General features: G+C 33.3%; 3 protein-coding genes across 4 annotated transcripts; 2 read left to right on the top strand and 1 right to left on the bottom strand.

The window, feature by feature from the left end:
• The first annotated feature begins 1,609 nt into the window (after nucleotides 1–1,609).
• LOC110693161 (zinc finger BED domain-containing protein DAYSLEEPER-like) lies at nucleotides 1,610–4,356 on the top strand. Its single transcript, XM_021870283.1, has 3 exons — nucleotides 1,610–1,864; nucleotides 3,621–3,664; nucleotides 3,754–4,356. The coding sequence occupies exon 3, from the start codon at nucleotides 3,754–3,756 to the stop codon at nucleotides 4,351–4,353; it is 600 nt and encodes a 199-aa protein (XP_021725975.1). The 5' UTR covers nucleotides 1,610–1,864; nucleotides 3,621–3,664; the 3' UTR covers nucleotides 4,354–4,356.
• Nucleotides 4,357–10,009: 5,653 nt separating this feature from the next.
• On the top strand, nucleotides 10,010–14,298 carry LOC110693160. Its single transcript, XM_021870282.1, has 2 exons — nucleotides 10,010–10,514; nucleotides 13,848–14,298. The coding sequence occupies exons 1-2, from the start codon at nucleotides 10,189–10,191 to the stop codon at nucleotides 13,903–13,905; spliced, it is 384 nt and encodes a 127-aa protein (XP_021725974.1). The 5' UTR covers nucleotides 10,010–10,188; the 3' UTR covers nucleotides 13,906–14,298.
• A 1,484-nt stretch (nucleotides 14,299–15,782) lies between these two features.
• On the bottom strand, nucleotides 15,783–20,295 carry LOC110693158 (organic cation/carnitine transporter 4-like). Of its 2 annotated transcripts, none has more exons than XM_021870280.1 (2): nucleotides 20,095–20,295; nucleotides 15,783–17,274 (listed from the first exon to the last, which is right to left on the bottom strand). In XM_021870280.1, exons 1-2 carry the CDS (start codon nucleotides 20,228–20,230, stop codon nucleotides 16,091–16,093), a joined length of 1,320 nt encoding a protein of 439 aa, XP_021725972.1. In that variant the 5' UTR covers nucleotides 20,231–20,295; the 3' UTR covers nucleotides 15,783–16,090. The 2 variants fall into 2 exon arrangements, with proteins under 2 accessions (XP_021725972.1, XP_021725973.1); XM_021870281.1 differs by lacking the exon at nucleotides 20,095–20,295 and adding an exon at nucleotides 18,600–19,414.
• Nucleotides 20,296–24,661: the final 4,366 nt, after the last annotated feature.

Here is a 24,661-nt window from a genome sequence, read left to right as displayed (position 1 = left end):
AGTGTCCCACTGACTTTCCCTCGCTCCATAGTCCACACACACAAAACTTATAATGAGGCTCTTGTCACAATCAGAGTCGAAATCTCTAGGTAAAATAGGTCAGAACTTTTAATTTTTGTTTACTTATTACTACTTTATCCGTTTTCTTTTACTTGTAATACAATAAAAAAGACATGCTCTTTTAGGAGGTGATTAAATAAATTAAATGAGCAAATCTATTAAGTATTTTTCAGTGGAAATCGGAAAGGGTTAGGTAGTGTGTGATAAAGTATTTTGATTAATTTGTTCTTCACTTTATTAAATCTCTTCTTTAAATTGCGTACCATGAAGTTGTGTTGCAAGTAAAAAAAACTGAAGAAGTATTAAACATCTTTAATCACATATTAATTAGACACATAAAAAATTATGCAGTGCATAAGTACAAAAGGATGAACCTATATATCACCAATGAGACAAACAAATAAGAACAGAGGGTTAACCCTCCATAGGCTCTACTTAATACTTATAGAAAGGACGACTAAGATTATATGGATTATGGACAAATAAGTTGAGAATTGTAGCTATCAACTATTTAAGGGTTCTTCTAGTCACCACCTTGAGAAATCAATATTTGATGGAACCGAAGCGTGAGTTATTGAATCTAACAGTTTTAAAAGGGAGGTAGTACTTCATGTCGATTAGTCCTCCAAAATATCTAACAGTTTTAGGTACTTGCATAGTTGCATAGATAATTATTTTCTGTTGCTGCCTTGTCGGGAAGGCAATTATGTAACGCTAAACTATCAAAAAATGAATGAGAGGTTAAAGTGACAGTTAGGCTTAGGTGAGTGTGTACCACGTTGCTCCTATCTTTGTGTTGGCGCTCCATTGTTGTATGCCCACACAGACAAATAAACATGCACTATGTAAAATGTATGTGACATATATGTTACTTCATGTATTATTTTTAGTATTAACCAAATTGGGCATGTGTACGTAAGATTTTTTAGAAAATAATACAGTAACATCTACTCTTAAGTCTTTATAAACTAGTGAAAAGATAGGTCGAATACACATTGCTGTATAATTAACAATATTTCTTTTTAGAGAATACGAGTACATAATAATTATAGATTAAAGCTTATACAAGTATTAGATAATCTTTAGCTTTATACTTCGTTAAATTTAAGTTATTTATTTTGTACTTAATATATGAATTAAATTCTGATCTGAACTTATTTTGATTCATCTGAACTCAATTTATCAAATATATGAGCTTATATTAATATAAGTTGAATCAAACGCAACCTATATGATATATATGAGCTTATTATAATCCTTGAAGTGAACTTTATCTACAATTACTACATGAGAAGAGAAGGTTGGAAACCTTGATTGTTGTTATGAATTGATACAACTATTTATAATGTTACATATGAGTATTAAAGGCTATCATAATTAGGGGTGTACAAAAATTGGCCCGGACCTGAAACCGGACCTGAACCGACCTGAACCGGACCGGACCTGACCTGGACCTGTTGATTCAGGTCCGGTCCCGATTCTTAAAAATCCAGGTTCCCGGTCCCGGTCCGGACCCGGTCCAAACCCGGGGTTTTCAGGTCCGAACCTGAAACCCGGGAAAATCGTAATTAAAAAAAAAAAAAAAAGAAAGAAAGAAAGAAAATATCTGATTCTCTCAGCCTCCCTCAATCTCTTTCATATTTTTAAGTTCTAACCCTAACTCCCTAAGCCCAAACTGATTCTCTCAGCCTCCCTCAATCTCAACTTCTCAACGCGGCTGTCCGGCTGTCCCAACTCGCTCCGGTCACCGCCCACTGCCGACACCTCCCTCATTCTCTCAGGCGATGCACACCGATAATATCTGGTAAGTATTTGCTTATAATTTTGGTATTTTTAATTCGAAATAATAAATTAAGTGTGAGAATTTATATGTTTATTCTTGTTTCAAATTTTCAATTGCTTTTAATGATTGTTTGATGTTTGCATGTTGAATTTCTTATTTTTAGTTCATCTCTTTCGAATTTCTGTTTTTTTTTTTTTTGGTTTTTTTTGAGTTTAGGGTTCATAAGAATTAAGAAGTTTAGGGTTTAGGGTTCAAGTGCGAAATTTAGTTCGAAATTTTGTGTTTATTATGATTATTAAGATTAATTTAGTGCGAAAATTTGTGTGGTAGGGTGGGTTGGGGTGGGGTTATGGTGGGGTTACGGTGGTACGGTTCTGGTGTGTGGGGGTTAAGGGTTAAGGGGTGGCAGTGGGGTGGGGTGGGGTGGGTTGGGGTGGTGAGCTGGGGTTTTTGGGATGGCTGGATGGAAAATTGTGAATGTTGATGGGGTTGTCGGGAGTGGAGATGGGGTGCTTGGTTTTGCCTATTGTTGGTCCTGTTGCAGCAAAAAACCCGACAGATTAAGATCTTGAAGGAAGGCCAAATACAGAGGAGTATGATAGAAGGGTAAAAGTAGTGAAATATAGGAGCTGGACAGATGAAAGAGAATACGAGGGTGGTAATGAGGGGGAAGTGCTGCCTTTGCCCATACTGCACTACCAATTCGATCCATAGAATAATGAGGTAGCAATTATCAAGCTTATATAAGTACGTCTTGAAGGATAATACAAGGAAAAGGATCAATGCTGCAGTAAGCAAGGTAAGTTTGAAGAGGCTTTGTAAGGAGGGATAAGAGGAAAAGAAGAGGAAAACTTCTGGCCTAGACATATTGATGATAATAAAGAGGATCCATTTTAGTTCAAAATAATTAACTTCTTGATTTTTGACTGTTTTCAGGCATATTTTAGTGGTTTTTTTTTAGAAGAATGATGATTTTTTTTTTTAGAATGCGAGGCTGTTGAGTTTACGGTTTCCCTGCTATCCGCCTTTTAAATGCAAGTGCTGAAACATGTTATTACCTATGACCTTCAGCTAGTGTCATCCCTTTTAAAAGTTAAAAACATTATCAATTGGCATCGAAGAAATTCCTATGTGGATCCTATATGACGTAATATGCCACTAAGTGCACATTTTCAACCGAACTCAACTTTAGTTTTCTACCTAACTTTATTTTTCCAGTTTGTAGTAGTTTAGTTTAAACCTACAAGTTTTTTGTTTGTAGTTGTTTGTTCTTTAGTTTTGGTTTGAGATAAAATGTTTTCCTGGAAAATAATTTTCTCATCTTTTCCATTTTTCTTTGTTTGGTTTGTGAATGGTGGAAAACAATTTTTCCCAATGTTAAAATTTTGCATCATTAATTTATAAGGTATGAATTCAAGGAGAATTGGACAAGAAATTCTATTTACATTTGAAAAACTTGTATGAAATACTTAAACCCTCTTCACTGTAGTTTTTTTTTTTTTTTTTTTTTTTTGAAACCTTTTAAATGGAAGTTAAAGGTTTATAATGTTCTCTCATTTTTTTCTTAACATAAATTTCATAAAGTTGAAAGTATTTCTAATGTGTATTGATATTTCTAATGTGTATATATGGACACTTTTTAAGCTAACTTATACTTTAAAATTTGTGTTTATTCCTGCTAGGCTGCTAAAAGTATGGACTCGGATTATTAAGATTAAATAAGTTGGCTAACCTGTGTGTAGTTCAGGGGTTCTTATTTTTGTTTTTATTCTTGCAGGGAGTGAAGGAAGTCAAGGAACCACGGATTCTTATTCTTGCAATGTAAGTTGCTCTTAAATTTTTTTATAAAATGGTATGTGTATATAATTGTTACTTTAAAATTACTTATATTGTATATAATTATATTGTAGATGGAGAGCTCTCAATCCAAACGGTCTGCTTCTTTTTCTGAACAAACGTCACAACCACTTTCTGAAAAGGATATGGAAGAATTGCAATCTACTTTGCCTCCTGATAAGAAGCTAAAAGCGGGGCGGGAATATATATGGAACAGAAAAAGTAAGAGGAAAGCTGAGTATTCGAAATATTACTTAGAGTACGTCGAGAATGGAAAACTACGAGGTGAATGTAAGTTCTGTCCTAAAACTTTTGCTGCTGATGGTAATCTTAATGGTTCAAAAAATGTTAAAAACCATGCAGAATCATGTCTCGGTAATCCTATTAATATAGAAAAAGAAAAGGGCAAAGAAAAGCAAACTAAATTGTATTTTGATCAAGAACATGAGAGTAGTGAATTAAAGTGTGGGAGTAGGATTATTAACTTGAATGATGTTAGAGAGGCATTGATTCACATGATTATTGTTGATGAGTTACCATTTAAGCATGTGAAAAAACCCGGTTTTAGGCACTTTGTGCAAGTTGCATGTCCACAATTTCACATTCCATCTCGTGTTACCATTGCTCGTGATTGTTTAAAGTTGTATTATAGTGAAAAAGAGAAATTGAGATAAATGTTTAAGACATGTCAAAGAATTTCTGTGACCACTGATACTTGGACTTCAATACAAAGAATTAATTATATGTGTCTTACAGCTCATTTCATTGATAATGACTGGAAATTGAATAAAAAGATCATAAATTTTTGTCCAATTTCTATTCATAAAGGAGAGGCTATTGGAAAAGCAGTTGAGGCATGTTTAGAGTATTGGGGTATTGATGATAAACTTTTTACTGTCACTGTTGATAATGCTTCTTCAAATGATGTTGCTTGTGCACACTTGAGTAGAATGGTTAGAAGAACAGGATGTATAAATGATGGAAAAAATCTTCATGTTAGATGCATTGCTCATATCATTAATTTAATTGTGTGGGATGGTATTAGAGAACATGGTGTGTGCATTGATAGAGTTAGAAATGCTGTGAAATATGTTAAGAATTCCCCTGCAAGAATACTTAGATTCAAAGATCTTGTGCAAAAAGCAAACATAGATTCAAAATCTTCTTTATCCTTTGATGTCCCCACTCGTTGGAACTCCACATACATAATGTTGGAAACGGCTTTGAAGTTTCGACGTGTTTTTAGTGGGTTATCTCTTCCTGATGGAGAGGATTTGAATGACAATGAAAGGCCTCCCGAACCCGAAGATTGGGAAAAAGTGGAGAGGTTGGTTTTGTTTCTAGAGGGGTTTTATCTGTTAACTAAACGAATTTCTGGTTCCCATTATGTGACAGCTAATAAAGGTTTAGGAGAAATTGCTTCTATGTATGATATGTTGAATAATTGGGAACAAAGTGAGGACTTGAATTTTCAAGCCATGTCCATTGCAATGAAAAAAAAGTTTGATAAGTATTGGGGGGATGTGGATAAGATGAATAAGTTCATTTATGTTGCTCTTCTTCTCGACCCTCACTCTAAGATGGTCATTGTTGAATTGACACTAACGGATATGCATGGACCGGAAAAGGATACAAAACTTGCTAATGATGTGAAGGAGTTCGCTTACTCTTTATTTGAGGAATATAGAAAAATGTATGCTACTTCTAATATTCCAGATTGTGGAGATAATATGTCAATGGATATTGGTAATAGTAAAGGAGTGGGTTCCGATTATGTGAGGAAACTAAAAGAAAGAGCAAAACGATTGAAGGGGACAAGTGGGTATGCGATAAGTGAGTTGGATAGGTACTTAAATGATCAATTAGGGCCGGAGGAGGAAGAACAAGATGCATTGACATGGTGGGGTAAGAATGGTCAGCGTTATGTGATTCTTAATCGCATGGCACGTGACATACTAGCCATCCCATTGTCGACCGTTGCATCGGAATCTGCTTTTAGTACGGGAGGTCGTACTCTAGATCCATTTCGGAGTTCTTTAACTCCTAAGGTAATGCATCGTTATCTTTTTATTTTATAAAATCAAGTTTGTTTATATCTTAATATGACTTTGTTTATACATATTTGTGTAATATTTTTGTATTGAAGATGGTTCAAGCGTTACTTTGCACACAAGATTGGCTTAGAGCTAAGGAAGTGCCAATTGTTGATGTGGAAGAAAATTTGAAAGAGTTAGAGGAAATAGAGAAAGGTAGTAATAATTTTATGTATTTGAAATTTTGTTACACTAAATTTATTATTTCATTGTTATCAATCATTAATATATTCTATATTGTATTTTATTTAGAGGTGCAACGTGGTGAATCTAACGATGTAGACGATGAAGTTGTTTTCGTGGACTCATTAGTGTGAATCACGCGATCAAAGGGAAAACAACTCTTTGGAGAATTTATGTATTCCTAGTACTTGAGAGTTGAGACTTAAGAGAATTTATGTAATTTTATGAGTTTTCGTGGACTTATTTGTATTTTCGGTGGACTCATTTGTATTTTTGGTGTTTGAGAATCGGGACTTTATAGACTTTATGTAGTTTTGTAATTGATAATTTTGGCTTGTATGTAATTATTAAATTATGCAACAGGTCTAAAAATCACAAAACAGGTCCATATGCAGGTCCAACAGGTTTTGTATTAAAAAAAAAAACGAAAAAGACACAAAACATGTCCATTCAGGTCCAAACCCGGACCGGACCTGATTTTTCAGGTCTGGCCCGGAACCGGACCTGTTAATTCAGGTCCGGTCCCCGGTCCTCATAATTACCCAATTCAGGTCCCCGGTCCAAACAGGTCCGGTCCAGGTCCGGTCTGGTTTTGGACCGGTGTACACCCCTAATCATAATCACTAAGATATACTTGAAATCATAAAGATACACGTTAACGATTATAATGCACACACCCTAGAGTCCTAGACACACAACTGACACAACGTGTTACACATACATTTAATCGCGCATAGAACTATAAAAGTGTCGTAGGTGCACCCGATAGTACCTAGGAGTATGCAATGTGTGCGATGTGTGAGCTGGCACATGTTTGTGAATGCTCCATCGATCATCCACACCTGGAGGGACATGAAAACAAAGAATTTAATTCGTTAATTAGTAGAAATTCACTCAAGTCCCTTTCAAAAGAACAAACACAATAGGAATCAAGCTAATTTAAGTTGACGTAAAACCTGGATACTATTGTTCTGGAGAGTAATTACACCCATGTATTTCCCTATTTAACACGGCATTTTCTTGTCCAATTTCTAACCTAATGAATATGGTATTTTTGTTGTCCACAAATAATATCTTAAATGGAAGTAAAGAACTATTCACATGTAGCTTTTCACGTTCATGTTAAATTAAATGTAATTTACTTTTATTAGTTTTGAAGGTTGAATGCAATAATCAAGCAACAAAAAACAAATCAAAAGAAAATTCGTTATTGTTCCCTTGATATGAAGGCAGTACAACTATTTAGCTAGGTGACTGATAAATCTACTTAACAACGCCTATCTAATGTTGGTTTCAATTATATTGCTAACAATAAGTATTTGTTTAGCAATTCATAAACCGACGTGACGAATCAAATCGCATCCTTAATTTGGCCTTACTCTCTCAGTTCACGAATACTCCTTAGGCTAAATCGACGTGGCGAATCAACTGTGACATCGATCATTTTTTACAATTATATAAACTAATTCTTTTATTTAATATGTAGTTAGATTAGTCTTTAATATTTTTCGTGTCTTACTGATTAATACATAATAATGTCTTCCATTTTCTAAATATATTACCCAGTACTACCATTTGATGATTTAAATATAATTTTTATATGTAGTCTTTAGAAACCGAATTACTATATAAATAAAATAATCACTAACATGAAATTAAATTATTTCGTACTTCCTTCGTTTTTTTTAAGTGGATACATTTTGACTTTGTGCATTATTTACATAACTCACATAACTTATTTTGACTTGATTTTGTGATTTAGTGCTAAAAAATACATATGTGAGATCTCATTAGATTCTTCTTAACATCTATTTTTTAAATATCAAATTTTTATAATTTTTCCTAATACATAATTAAATATATTTGCATTTAAAAGCGTGCAACATTGTCAAACGTGCCTAAATGAAATATGTCACCTGTAAAGAAGAAGTATGTAACGCTATTGGATAGATACGGAACTTAATACTATAACAATAACAGCACGAAGTTGTTAACTTCATACAACCAATAACACAATTATTATTGTCAATAGGTCAGAGATTCCATCCTGTCTACATTTCTACAACACCTAACAACTACTTCCAAGTATATGAGTAAAACAGCTTTCTTCCAAAGCATTGCCATATCCTCCAAGTTACTCTATTATTACCTCCGTACTATTTCATTTTATCTTTGATTATGTTTTGACTTAGTCATACAAGGAATATACTCAAAGTGTAAGATAAATCCTCAAACAAGTTTAATGATAAATTTCAAATTTACTAACATTCCAAACACTTTTGCATTGATTATACCGGGTATACTCAAGATTGATACTTAACAATTCCTACTATGTAGTGGCATGTAAGCTAAGGGTCGATTGAATCCTAAGAGATTAATTATTGATTTGAAATAAATAAACTGACTTAAATTAATGCTAAGCAAGAAACCAAGTCAAAGGCTTAGCAAAAACAAATAAATTACTAATCTAACTTTTACACTGTGTTTGGATTGAAGGAAATGGAGGGAAAGAAAGGGAAGAAAAATGGAGGGATTTCATTTGGATAACAAATGAGGAAAGAAAGGAATTGGAGGGGGGGGGAATGGAGAAATTAAATTGTAAGAAATTAATCTCTCCAACAATGGAGAGATTTGGAAGGAAAGCTCATCTTTCTACCCTCCCCTTCTTTTCTTTTCAATTTCTTTATCCAAACACACTGTTAGGGTGTGTTCTCTTTACCTTATTGGATCTGAACTTAACTAACCTTATCTGAACTTATCTGACCATATTATACTTATTAGAATTTATTGGACTTTATTGAAACTTATTGGACCTTATTAGACCTTATTTTTAGACTTAATTAGAACTTATTGGAACTTATTAGAATTTATTTAACTTATTGGAACTTAATTAAACTTATTGGATCTTATTGTAACTTATCTGAACTGATCTGAACTTATTTTTATAAGGTGAAGACAACAAGCCCTTAGGGCCTGTTCTGTTCACTTTATTTTCACTTATTTCAGGTCTAATAAGTTCATATTAGTTTAGTTCAGGAAAAATAAGTCCAATTCAGAAAAAATAAGTTCTGATAAGGGTTACCCAAGTTCAAATTACAACTAAAATAAGTTTTAATAAGTTCTGATAAGTTCAGTTAAGTTTAGATGAGTTCGGATAAATTCAGATAAGTTCAGATAAGTAAAAATCAGGTGAACAGAACACACCCTAAATCAAATTTGGGGTAACTTTTAGCTTGCTTAAATTAGGTTAGCCATGTGATATTATGATTTTTTACATTGTAAATTGATTAAGAGGTGATTTATAAGGGGTATTTTTGATAAAGAGTGTTATACGATCACCTTTATATAAACTTTCTTCGTTCTCTTTTACCTGTAACATTTAGAAATTAACACAATTCACATTATTCTATTAACCACCTTTGTTAATTTATAAACATGTGAGATTTTTGTAGATTCATCTCACTTTATACGAAGTATTCTCATAATATCTATTTTTAAAATACTTCTTACTTTTTCTCAAAAAAAAAAAAAAAAAAAAAAAAAAAAAAAAAAAAAACTTCTTACTTATCTATAATTTTAGAAATATAAAAGGTTGAAACTAAGCATTGGCCTAAATGGGTGAAAGTCAAAACGTTGCAACTAAATAAAAAACGAAGAAAATTAAACATAAATTAATGAGAAGTACAATACATTATTTTATAAAAATATGATACTTTTGAATTTAAACAAAGTATCAAGGTAACTTTTGATTATTTTAAGGTAACTTTATATCTTAAATCTTAATGTACAATATTTATTGTAATCTTGTTAAACTTGTTTTATTAAGAAAATTGTCCCAATAATTAAGTTTTCTCTATCTAGAAAATTAATTTTGTAAAATATAATTTCCAAGCAGGCCCTAGATCATTAAATATTGTAGCACGTCATTTTCTTGATAGCAAATTCGAACCAATCCTACAACACACACTTTACATTTCTTTTTTGTAAAAAATAAAAGAAAAGAAAAGTAATATCCACTTAAAAAATCTTGATCTATTATTAAAGCAAATAAAAAATCCTCAAAAAATTCACAATCTTTCATACAATCATAATTTCATAATCAAGGTGATCACCAAGATTTACCAACATTTAATGAAATCTCTCTAAACATTCACAATATATAACTTCATCCACCCCTTCATTTTTTTTTCCTCCTCTTCAACTAAACGAACACAAAAAAGACTAAAAAAGAAGATGAGGTTTCTCTTTGAATGTGTAACTTGTTGCACCATGATAAACCCTTCTTCTTCTTCTAATGATGAAGAGGAGCCTACGTCTCCTCCGACCCCGAAGACGGAGGAGACACGCTCCCTTGTTAACCGACGTCGTAAACGAGCTCCCACTAGGGGCTCCTCGGCGGATTGGAAGCCCTCGCTTTTTGCAATATCGGAGGATAACGCTGTCTCGGTGACTCTGCAGAAGCCGGTTAGCCGGAAACCGGCGTCTCCGAGGAATGTCAAGCGGTGTGGTTCGTCCTCGGTCGAGGTCAATGCTCGTTCTCGCTCCCATGATAATTTTGGGTATGGATCATTAACCCCTTCCTTGACATTATAATTTAATAGTAATATCATTATAATTTTTTTTTTAAATAAAAAAAAAAAAATTGGTTTTCATCATCTCAATTAAAAAAAATAATAATAATTATAATAATAACAACTGTAATTAACATTTGTATGTCTTTAGTTGGAGTAAAATGAATGAATTATTTAAACCTATCCTTTTATTGGTCGTTTTCATCTAATATTAAATTAGATTTTAATTCGTTGAAATTCACTTGATTTGAATTGAACTTTTATCTGATCTTTTTTTGACAATTTTTATCTGATCTTAGGAGCTAACAAATATGGTCAATGCTAACGGACAAAATATATGCATCCGATCTCAATAACAAGTCATTCTTGTAAATTGTTGCATCATTTTCGTGTCATAAGGGTTAGAACGAGTTCTAAGTTTTACAAATTGTAGTTAAAAATTGGATTCCATATAGCATGAAATAATTTAATGTAGATATATGTGAGGTAACACGCATATGAAAGGTTGAACGTGACAATAGTGTCAAACACATACATAAGTACATGATCAACATAAATTGCGGAAGTTATTATTTGGTTAACAAAGGTTGTGAGTGTTACCTTATTTTTTAAACATAGTTACCCAATATAGAACCTAATTGTGTGTGCATATATTTGTTGTACAAAACTTACTACCTAATAATTTTGTCGTATTCTTGTTGAAATTAAGAACCTCTCACATCATAATTGAATTATTTCTCCATCGCCAAGTTGGAAGAAACGATAACTTCTAATAATACAAGAACTATAAGTTCAGAAAACTACTATAGTGAGAGAAGATGAGCAAACCACTTATAACAAGGCAACATTAATATGAAAACAATGATGTACTAATCAATTAATTAAATTATTTTGTAATTTTCATGTCATTTCAAGGTTTATTTTATAAAAATAAAAATAATACGTATTTTACAAGTTGTTTGGTTGGTGCAAATAGAAAATACTCCATGTGTAATGATAGTGGATATATGTACTCTGTATTTGAATTTGTAGAAAACCACAAAGATTACTATACACAAATTTGCTTTATGCATGCATTAGTGCATTACCATATATATATTGGCATCATGAGACTTTTCTTAAATAAGTACATTTTGTATTATTTTCTTATTATTAAATCACAAGTTATAACCATGTATCAAAGACTAAAAATCTCTAAAACTCTTAATTTTCTGTTATTGTGAATAAAAATGAGATAGCTCAAATTTTGTGTGTTACATCATTTACATGTCCAAAAACTAGTATTCTTAGTAGGTTTATTTTAGCACGAGTAAAATGTGGAAGAGAATAGTCCCGAAAATAGAATCTATCAACTTTTATGTAGTGCGCCTTTGTTAGCGTTTTGGTGGATATATTTTGGAAGGAAGTGGAGAAGGTTTGACCTTGGGATGGTGATTCCAAATACTTCCTCCGTTCTTTTTTTATCGCATCACTTACTACTTTAGGAAGTTTACTTATTATTGCATCATTTCCTTTTTAGGATAAAAAATATCTATGTTCACACTGCAAATACCCAACATACCCTTACTTTTTCACATTTACTTTTTATTTTATCTTACATTACATGGACAATTTTGTATTTTTACGTTTCTCTCTCTTACTTTTTCCCACTACCAAATTTTGCCTCCAAAACCCCTATGATGCAATAAAAAAAAACGGAGGAAGTACTTGTTTGTTTTAATACTAATAATGGAAATTTGTGTAGATACTCCTCATATCGGATATGTTATGACAGTTGGATACAATCAGCTGTTTGGATATGCAAATTCTAGTTAGTTTGTCATTCATATGTGGATCAGATTACATTAACATGTCACAATATGTAAGATTTGATAAACAATTAGGTTGCCGATAAAAAATAGTAATAGTGGATTAAGGTTTAAACCTTCAACCTTTTACTCAACTAATATGTTTTTAACGTTTTCTACAAGTCCTTTTACATATAGTTTTTATTTTTATTTTTTATATTTTATATATTATGGTATGGTTAAGGCCCTCGAGATTATTATCTACACTTGATTTCAACATTTTTCTCTAGACTAGAAAGAAAAATATTTATAGATTTTTTCTTTCACTTTGTCATTTGAACTAGTCAAAATGATTTAAATTCTCCAAGAATTAAATAAAAGCATTCATACTTTATAAATAATATGAGCCGAATAATTGGATTGAAATATAATAAAGGATAAATCAAAGGCATTGAGTCATCATGCTAAAATCATACATAGACACCTATTGCATATGATTCAAAAATAATTCAATATATCTTATTGACATAAAAAAATGGAGTACCTCACTTTGATTTGTTGACTTGTTTCTTCTCATGTAATTCTAATCTCCTTTTCACATGACCAAACATTTGATGTTGACATATTTACGAGCATAATCCGTCTTTGATGTGCACAAAGAGTTAATTAATGATGAAAATGTGTAATATAGTAGACTTTTTCTTGTTGCCAGTTCATATAACGTTAACATGTCACAGGATTCAGTATCAAGTGTAAATGATAAAGTATTAAATCATGAATCATGGGGGATTGATGAACTAATTTTACGTATAAGTGATAAAAATTGTTAAAGGGTTCATCAAGTTGTCCATTAAAGTTTATTTCATACTTGTATTTATAATTTTTTAAAGAAATAAGGATATACGAAAATATTTGGTTCGTTTTTTCTCAAAACTACAACACGCTGAAAATATTGGCATGTATGCTTAAATATTATACAAAGTACGGAGTATTAGATTACTATATCAGATCAAATTGAGAGTTGCGATGTCTAATTAGTCAAACAAGGTAGGTTAGCAAAACAATTGACTTTCTTATCCTTATCCAATCAAATAATTGCACCAATACATAATTAGCAGCCTTAACTATGTATAAGAAAATTTCTAGAATGATAAAGACAGCAGATATATGAAGGTTCAAATTAAGTAATGCCACTAATTAATCTGCTAATAACGAGCACGAATTTTATATACTTTGTACCATACTAATGTTTTCTTATTTCAAAATGATGATGAAAGGTATCACTTGATGTAATATGACTATATGAGATATTATGCTACGTTATTTTATTGAAAGTAACGAGTCTAATTTTAATTTGAAAAAACTTACAATAATATAATGTTGTCTACTCGCGCTAAGGGACAGAGGGAGTACAAGCTACGTTTAATTAGCGATGTTTTATGGGAAATTTTACGTGGTTTAAATAGTACTTTGTATTTTGGTATCATGGATCTTAATTTTATCTAACATATTTCATATATTGTATGGTTAACAGCCGAGAACCTCTTCCGATGGTCTTCTCAGCTTTTTCTGCAGCTCCTTTCATGTTTTGATCATAATTATCCGCTTTGTATCTTAATCACACCTTGTGAGATCTGTAATTAAGTGAATTTGGTGGATGAATAGCAGCGCTACTGTTCTCCTTCCATTTGTGAATATGTCAAGCAGTTTTCTTTGCTTATTTGAGGAAAGTTATCCCACGCAATGTTGAAAACTATATATTCATCAATGTATATGCCATATAACCGGTTATATCTTATAAGGTACAATCGGCTGCTCAATATGCTCATATTCACAAATGGACAATTTGATTTTGCTCTTACTAGCCATTGTTGGACAATTTGCTCATTCAGCGCAAGTTCAAAATTAAAAGATGAGCATAAATGTATAATATTGTATAAGGCAAGAGGAGTAATATTAATACCAAAGTGAAAGTTTTAGATGCATTCATCTGTCCAAGATTCAAAATATCTAGTAATGTTGCAATATTGCTTGCTTAAGATGACTATATCTTGGGATTGAAAAAATAAAATTTGACTATATCTTAGGAGTAATTTTAATCGATTTTCTTAAAAAAGCTTTTGCTATCACCTCATCATTAACAACTAAATAGAAGTAAACTTATAATTTTAGAGTCACATTTGTATTTACGTTTTTTTTTTATTTGAATGAACATTTGTATTTACCTAATTAAACCAATCAAGCAAAAAAAAAAAAAAAAAAAAAAAAAAAAAAAAAAAAAATCATATATGAAAAGCCAATTTACTTCAAAGAGTGATTGTATATTAAAAGAAATTTCTCCCACACCAAAAAAATAATAATTATAATAATCATAGTAAATCAACCAAATTGTAAATTCAAATAATAGAAGTTAGTTTCGAATTCAAACCTAAATGGAGGGTGATTGGATTTGGCAATTTGTACCCTAACAAATCTCAGCTAAAGATATATATGGCCTCCCCATTCTTTGTGTGAATATGTAAATGCATGGTACTTTATTAATGTGTGATTTAGGGTGAAAACTTGTGATTGATTTTTTTTTTTATTTTTTTTTTTAATATATATATAGGAAATAATGTAGTTGGAAGAGTAGCTTGAAAACGATAGAAAAAGAGTGATGATTTTGCTCCTTGTGAACAATTGGAACCGAATCTTTAGGAGGGCCATGTAAACAGTGAAGTTATATAGAGATTTGGTCCCATAGAAAGTGTATGGTGATTGGTGGAGTTGAATTTTCTTTCTTATGACGTCCTCTAAATTTCTTTTGTGGAGATTGTATTCATAATTCCATCTTGCCCATAATTCTTTTGTTATAAATCCCCAAATTACAACTTTAATGGGATTATGATGGTTGCTTTTAATAAGAATAATTGGGCTAGAAATTTACAAATTGCATGATTCTTGATCAAATTTGTAAAAAGAATTTTAGATACAATACATAATTGTATTAATGTAATGACTGCATAAGCCAAAATAACTCAAACTTGATTATTTCATATTTAATTAATTGAGTATTGACCCAATTAGTACTCAATCTTAATCACAACACAAAATATTAACTTATCGTCAAATTAAACTTCATTTGAATGATAACTTCTATAACTTAATTGCGTTTAACGCATTTAAAAATTCATCCTTCAGTTTACCTTGAAAAATGAAAGGAAAATCAATGGTTACACAAAAAAAAGTCCAATAAACAAGCTATGAACTACTTTGTATTTTGGTTTAGGTTGTTTCATAAATAATGTTTACCGTCAATCAATTTATTATGAAGCAATCTACAATTATCAAGTATGAACTAGAATTGAGTACATACACAAATTAATCAAATTGCAACTTGCAACTTTGAAAATTGAAACGCTATGCTTGACATTGTCAACAAGTAGATATTAAGGATTCAATTCTACATTTCTATTCTGAGGCAATAAATCACCAAATGACCAAATCATTCTCACAAAAATTACAAGGAAATGATATATACAATTCTTATGACTGCATATAAGAAGATAAAAGTTACAATCCTAAGATAAAATTAAGTTTAAATAACACTAATTAAAGTGTGCTTCTATCATGCATTCCTAAATTAATATCAATATAGGAGTTGTATTATATACTTTTATATGCAGCCTTAAAGGTTGTACAGTTGTAGTGTACTGATAGAGTATATAAATTAACCAATACCCAAAATAAAAAGGTGACATTGAACTAAAGAAGAGGGAACAAAGGGACTAAAACTCTTTATGTATTGCTCAAAATAACCTCACCTTCCTCCAAACCAGCCATTGTATCATACAAAGGCCGATTCAAAGTTTCAGGCAAATTAAACAAAAGTAAACCACCAACAATTCCACATACAGAGAACACGGCAAAGGGCAATGTGCTACCCATCATCACCACAAGTGGTGCTGCTCCGGTTTGTGACGCTTGTGTGGTACATCCTAAGGCCGTATTCCTCACCACCGTAGGGAACATCTCCATCGTATAAACGAACATTAGATTATAAGTTCCGGCCATACCGAAAATTCCCAATATTCCACATAACATTTGTAAATTCTTCCATATTCCATAGCTCTTTATTATGCTCCCTAACAAACAAAACACCCCACTAAACCACATTGTACCTATTGTTACTGGCTTCCTTCCGAACTTATCAGCCATTATCGCGGTTATTGTGTAAGATGGTAGTTCAAAAATTGCGTTTAGTAGTACGTTAATGTAGAGGTTGGTGTCAAGATTGACAACATTTAGACTAAGTCCATAATATACAATTGCACAACAAAAATTGATCATAATAGCTAATAAAAGGCGTACTCTTGTGATTGGTAACATTAGGATGTCTAGTAAAGAGCCCTTTAATATAACCTCTCTTGCTTCTTCAAGTAGTGTGTCGTCGTCTTTTAGTGTTACAACGTTGTTGCTCTTGTTAGCATCATCGTCTAGTATAAGCTCGACGTTTTGTGGTATTGTCGTACCATTAGACAATGCCATATGTCGCATGACTTTCATTGCTTCCTTTGTTTTACCACGTACAAGGTACCACCTAGGTGATTCCGATAGGAAAGGAACAATGATTGCTATGAAGACTATTGAAGGTATCGACGATGCAATATAGAGAGATCTCCAAGATTGGAAAACATAGGCAATTCCTGAGAGAAGTGCAATGCCAGCGGAGAAGAAATAGAAGGCGGACATACCAGCAACACCGCGTTTAGTTGGTCCAATGGGCTCAGTGGCGAGGACAAAGGCACACATGCCTACACCACCCGTGCCTAGGCCACTTAGGAATCGGAGGAGGGTGTAGATGGCGTAATTTGGAGAGAAGGCGGTCAAGCAACCGAGGATTCCATTTAATAGACATATTATGGTTAACGAGCCTTTTCTTCCTAGTGATGAATCTGAGAGATGGCCAAATATTCCTGCTCCTGAAAATGATTAAAGTTGCCATTAGGATGAAAGTGTATGCTTAGTTGCTTGCTATTGTTATTTCATAAGCATCTTGGTTACAAAAAAATAAATCTTGGAAGGCTGAAATAGCGCATAAAATAGTTACTCATTTTACAATAGTAGATGAATTTTATTTTGTTTCCCAAATTTTTTGGCCCAAAAACATAAGACAGTGGATAGGATTTAGGAAGCAGCTATTTGTAAAGGCCGGCCCATTTTACAGCAGTCAGCATGCCACAAATACAAAAGTGCTTTTGTGTCCCTCCATTGGCGCACCTTACACAATTCCTAATCAAAGGACTCAAAGCCTTAAACATTGGAGTAGTACATTATAGATTCGACTCGACTTAATTTACCTTAAATATTACATATACTTCCTTTGTTTTTTAAGTTGCATCACTTTGCAAATCGCAGACTTCTAGATAATTTTTGGAGATAGGAGAAATAGAGAGAATAAATAAAATTGATTCATGTGATAGGAGAGAGATAGAGAGAGTTTATTAACTAAAGAGGAAAGTGATGCAACTAATGTGAAACTTCCGTTTTAGGAAAATGATGTAATTATAAAAAAACAGAGTAAGTATTTTATTTTATATGTTCACTAATACAAAAACAATCTTATTAGATTTTTTGAAAATTTGAATGCATATTCCCTCCCCCCACCCCCTTTCTTTTTTTTTTTTTTTTTTTTTTTTTTTTGTATTTGTACTCGTAACTTGCACCAGTTACATTAGCACATTGTTGTATTGTAGTGATTAAATTTATTAATAATTTTTTAATTGAGATTCATTGAGGAATAGAATTATATTTAAAAGATAGCAAGTTAATAATTAATTTAAATTTTATTTTTATACAGTAAGATACAAGGTTGACCCCCCACCTTATCAAAGGAATGGAAAGGCTAGGTGAGGAATCGAACCCCCCAACCACTGGGGAGGGGCGATGGAGAAAACCATCCCTTAATTAATTTTAACATAAGGAAATGAGAAGAATGAAATTTAAAAATAAGTGAGAAGAATGAAATAAATAAAAACATAATACGAGTAACATAAAATACAATATTTTCAATTATACTAGTAGAAGTGTTGCATTACCATAATGATAGTTTAACTTCTTGTTCAATTCACTTTTTAATCAATCAAATCTCACTATTTTTTTTATTTCTTTTTTTTTTTTTTCATTTACCCACCTAATAAATTGAGCAAAACATGAATAAGATGAATGGGTGAAAAAGTTCAATAAGAAAAAAAAAAAGATCAGCCAAACAAACAAACTTAAAGATACGGGAGAATATGTTATGTACCTATCATGCAACCAAAGAAGAATAAAGATTGCACCAATCCAACCTTGTACTTCTCACCACACACCAACCCCCACTCAGACACGGTAGAGCTGCGATGCCTATCAACCCAATCCCACGAGCCCGGTGGCAGCTCACAAAGTTGGGCTTGTACTTGACAACCGGGTCCAGTACATAACCACCGCGGCTCATGGTCAGCAAAGATCATAACCATTGTATGAAAAGCCTCTAAGGCCCAAGCTAAGCTTGTTAATACAAAATGTCTTAGTTGCCACTTACCAAACTCGCCGCAATATTTTAGGAGCATGTCGTCTATGGTTAACTTCTCTGGCCCATTAGATCTGCCATTAGCCGGGACAACCAACGGCTGTCGAAGATCCCAAAGCTCCGGGAGGTTTTGAGTAGGCATTATTTTAGAGGGTTTTATGCTAATTACTTGGAATATTAATGTTGAATTTATCTTTAAATCATAACTTATAACGTTCTACTAAGTTGCAGTGTTCCAATTTATATAAGTTGGAATCTTGTTGTTAATTGTGTTTTGATACAATTATAATTATTTGTTATTAACTGATTATAGTATACTAGGACGCTTACACGTGAAAACTGATGAGCCAATTGCAGACTTTAATTCCTAATATTTGACAACCTACTTGAGATGGCAAAATTAATCTACACTTGTGCTGCACGAGAATTATAATAATGGAATTATATACTATGTATTAGAATGACATAAAAAAATCTCTGTGACATAAACATGAAAGATATTCAATATATGATATATTGACTTAGTAAATTAATTCGATTTCACACTGTAAAATATTACTCCGTACCTAGTATAACATAAAGTATACAACATGCAGGATTATAATAGTAATAATTCTAATGACAAAGGTTGTACTTCTAATATAATAGGAAAAATTCACTTTAATAATTTTAACTTTGGGCAATTTATTTTGAATAATCCCAACTTTCGATTACTATTCGAACTTTGATATGCGCTTTCTTCCAACAGTACCAATCGGTCAGTCAGTGGCGTATCCAGGATTTTCGAACAGTGGGTTCGGAATAGAAAAAAAAAGGAACGCAAATACATTAATTAAAGATTTAATACATAAGAGGATCCCTTGAACTAGGTGAAGAACAAGCAGAGGATTTTTGTGACTTCCCCGCACGTTTCCAAAAAGACTCTAAACTCATTTACAAACTGAAATCAAACAACATTCATACGATAAATCAACTTCACACAAATAAAATGGCAATTTAAGACATCAAATTAATTTAACAACAATCATCAATTATAAACCCCAACAGCCAAGAATCTAAGTTTCTAACTCTACAAATTTACAATCAACAAATCAATTATTCAATCACTTGTATAATATTTCTAATTAGCAAAACAAGAATTATCAATTGAATGTAAAATAGATAAATCTGATTAAATGAATTAAGTATTGAAGTAGAGTAGCAACTAGCAAGGAGGAGCAAAATAAAGTACCGTGGGGGTCAGGCCGTACAGCAGCGACGAGCCAAGGAGGCGGACTGGGGGTTGAGAGGGTTCGAGCTCTTGACTTCCTTGTTAGGGAATGGAAGGACGCGCACCAAAAAAATACCCCTGGGCTGCACGCTAACATGTTGATAAAAACTATGAAACTACTCTATTTAATTCGTTTATTATTTTTATTTTTTATTTTTTTAATAAAACTTTTAATTTTATTTTTTTAAAAAAAACTCTTAATTTTTTTTTAGGAAAAATTGAAAAGAATAATCCACCTTTGACACATTTTCTCAAAATAATTCCACCTTAGCGTATTTCAGAAATAATCTCACATTTGTACCTCATATTCTCAAAATGGTCCTTTTTACCTTCAACCTGTTTTACAGGTTAGATTTTATTTTATTTTTAAATTTTTTTCTTTAATCCCTCATCTCCCACCTCACCCCATTCCTCCATGTCCACCACCATTACATCACCACCCGCCACCGAACTGACCCCCACCCCAAAACCCCACCTGAATCAAGGAGGAAGGAAGGGGAAGGGGCTGCCATGTCCAATCCCCACCCCAAATCCCCTCTTTCCGCCATTTCCGCCGCTTAAGAACAGGGATAGTCCATCGATGCTACTGTATAAGCTCGAAGATCGAACGCTGGTAAGCATTGGAGGAGAGAGAAAATAAAGGGTAGTTTATAAATTGCCCAAAAATGGTGGATTTATGCAAGAAATTCACAGTAGTTTTGATGAAGAAGATGATGAAATTGGGATTTTTTCCTCTCTCAAATTTCTGCAATTTTTAATTTGTCTTAATTTTTAAATTGTCTTTTTCTATGGAGGAGAGAGAGTGGGAATGCAAGGAGGAAGGAAATGGGAAGTGAGAAAGGGAGGGCGGCTGGCCGGCTGTCCAGCACTGCAGCTGGGTCCGACCGGTCGGCGGGCGGCTCCGGTAGGGGAAGGAAGAAGAAGCGTTTTTTTTTTTTATTCTTTAATTTTTAAAAAAATTATATATAAAACCCAATTAAAAGGTGACACGTGTTAAATAACCTTTTAAAACAGGTTACCGATTCAATCAACCGGTCAATAAATGAAAAAGGACCATTTTGAGAATATAGGGTACAAAGGTGAGATTATTTCTGGAATACGCAAAGGTGAATTATTTTGAGAAGATGTGCCAAATGTGGGATTATTCTTTTCAATTTTTCTTTTTTTTTTAAAAAAATCAGTGGGTTACTTGAACCCAACCTGTATCCGCCACTGCGATCAGTGACCTATTATAACAAGTAATCATGACACGTGTATACATGTCGTGATTGATCCATTTTTTTTTTTTTTTAAAAAAAAAAAAAAACCCTTTCTTCACTGTTAAACCCTAGCCCCGAGCCCCAACCCCAACGAAACCGCCGGCCGCCCCCCCTTAACCCTCGAAAATTGTCAGCTGGCCCCTCCCACCACCCGGCCGACCCAGCCCCTCCCCCTTCTCCCACCCCCAAAACAACCCATTCCCCCCGCCAAACTGCAAAATGATTGTTTTTGTAGTGTATAGATTACATTGATTATATATGTTTTAGGTAGGTAAAGATTTTTGGGGAAAGTTTTTGGTATTACAATTTTCTTAACATATTGAAATTTGACAAATTTTCAATATTGTTTGGTTTTGAGGCTGTTTGTTGAAATACACTATAATAATCCAATAATGTTAAATCGTTGACAACTAACCATAATGTTTCTGTCTTAAAAAAAAGAGGGGCAGGGAGATGGAGCGGAGAGATCATGTTTCTCTTACTACTTGTTTATGTGAACTTTATTGTTTGTGTATATTTTTATTAACTGTCGGTACTTGTGTTATTGATTTTGAAACACTCATTCAATCGATTTAATTTGGTTTTTAGGGCCTACAATGGTCCCAACTTGTAGCTTTGACTCTGCTTTACTTTGGTTTGACTACTTATTTTGACTTAGTTTGACTTTGTGATGGTATTTTTTGCACTTTGACTTTGTTTTTGAATTGTTTTGAAAAATCTTCCGCTATGTGTCTTTGATAAAATGTCTAAGCAGTTATCATAGTGGCAGAAATCACCACAAGAGAACAACCTATTTTCGACGGAATAATTCCGTGGGATTCACCTAGTATTCCGTCGGAAAACCTGTTTCCCACCGGATTCCGTTGGAAAATGGTTATTGGAAATGTGTTTGTCGGAATAATGACATTTTCCAATGAAATTCCGTTGAAAATGGTTTTCTGACGGAATTAAAGGCGTCGGACATGATTTCTCCAGCCCGAAAATTCTGTCGAAAATTTCTGACGTACTGTTTTCCGCCGGAAATTCTGACGAAAAATCCTACCTAAAAAAAAAACACCCCTCACCACCACTCTCACGACCTATCACCACCTCCAACCCCAACAACAACAGTTCCCCGGCAGTCCCGACCCACCACGAACCGCCTTACACAGTAGCCCCACCCCCACCCAACTGCCACGAAAAACCCCCCAACCACCCCAGAAACCCAACCGGCAACCTGAAACCCCAGCCACCCTGAAAAACCGCGCTCCCACCCCGAAAACAACCACCTAACAACCCCGAAAACCCCAGCCACCAGATCCTTACCCACCCCGGCCCATACCCTAACTGACCTAATCCCTAAACCCACCAGATCCCCACCCACCACGACAAAAATAAATAAATAATAAAAAAAAACAAATACTGGATCCACGGTAACAGATCCCCAAACAAAAACAAAAAATCAAAACCACCAAATTCCAAAAAAAGAAAAAAACACAAACATTACGGCACCAGCCACCAAATCCCCACCTACCACGGTGCCACAACCCAAAATAAAAAAAAATAAAAAAACAAACAAAAACAAAAGTTAAAAATTAAAATCACGAAAAAATACCTTAATAACTGAAATTGGCTTTGAATTTCATCTTGATTTGATTTAATAAGGCCAATAAATTCGACCATGAAAAGTCTAGATCTATACTTTTCATGGTCGAATTTGACCTAAAAAACATTAATCTGTTTAGCACCACCACCATTATTTGTTTAAGATAGAGTAAGCAGGGCGTGAGAAAGAAAGAGGGGGCGTGACAGAGATAGAGGGGTGTGGGAAAGAGGGGGAGAGAAGAGAAGAGGATTGAACATGTTGGAATGATGAGAGAAGAGGAGAGGAGAAAAGAGAAGAAGGGTGTGGGAAAGAGAAAGAGATCAGAGAAGAGGAGAAAGAAAGGAGAAACCACTACTAGAAATGAGCGAAATACCGATTGTCAAAATTCATCGGTAAAAGTATAAAAAAAACCATCGGTATTCCGTTTAACGATATCCGCCATCGGATAACAATTCGTCGAAAATACCAATGAAAAAGCCATCGGTAAACTTGATACCTATGGTTTTACTGATGGCAACAAACCATCGTAATTTTTTAAAATATCGATGGCAAAAACCATCGGTTTTTTTTCCAATGGTCAAAAGTCGTCGGTATTTTCACTTTTCAGATTGTCGATGGCTTTTGGCAATCAGTAATTTTTTTTAAATAAATTAAAACCCTACCCACCCTCATACCCCCCTACCCTACTCATACCCCTACTGCCCACATCCACAACTACCCACCACCACTCCCCACCGTAAACCCTAATCCACCACAGGAAATGAAGGGGGTGGGAGCGGCTGCGCTGACATTAAATTTGGGTTTTGTGGGTCTTTTTAATGTTAATTCCGTCGAAAAGGGATTTAAAATCCGTTGGAAATCCGACGGAAGTTATTTTTGTCGGAAAATATGTACTTTCAGACTGAAATCCTGTCGGAAATAAAGTATTTTCTGATGGATTTAAATTCCGTCCGAAATTTCCGACGGATTTTCGGTGGATATTTATTATGTAGGAAGTTTCGTGTTTTTCGACGGATTTTCATGTCCATTGAAAATTGATTGTTTTCTAGTAGTGATTGTTTTAGTTAATTCTTCAATTAGTCGAGTTCATTAAAGGGCAAAACAAGGTTTTTAAAGGAAGGAAATTTTTAGGGTGTTACGTTTATATTTAATTTAACTATGACTTTTAATAGGGGTACAAGACGTACTTTCCTTTATTATTGTATGCAGGAACGTCTGTCACTTTATGAGTGGCCAATTTATTTATACTAGCTCGATTAGCTCCCGTTGCTAGTTCACTTTGATAGGGCAGTTCAGTGGGAAAAGTCATTCTATGAGTAATCCAAAAGTATAAAAAAATTAATTATGAGTCTTTGGTATTAGGTGTTGGTCTATTTAGCTACTAGTAAGTTTATTGCTATTGCTAAGATGCATCATGTTAGTGTGTGTTTTCATTATATGTTTATGTACTCTACTTTACAGATTCGTATTGTGTGTGTTTGCCTTGTCTTTGTCTTGAATGACCCATTTCGAAGGTGAGTAGAAGGGGTAATAAAGATAAATATTTCATGTGGATGCATCATTATTATCTCATGTTTTGTTAAGCGCCGCAGATAGAGAGAAGAATTTTCTCATTACTACTCGTTTATATGAATTTCATTATTATTATTATTATTATTATTATTATTATTATTATTATTATTAT

This window comes from Chenopodium quinoa, unplaced genomic scaffold, assembly GCF_001683475.1.
Source record: "Chenopodium quinoa cultivar QQ74 unplaced genomic scaffold, ASM168347v1, whole genome shotgun sequence".
Lineage (NCBI taxonomy): Eukaryota > Viridiplantae > Streptophyta > Magnoliopsida > Caryophyllales > Amaranthaceae > Chenopodium > Chenopodium quinoa.
This window is presented reverse-complemented; position numbering and strand designations above follow the sequence as displayed.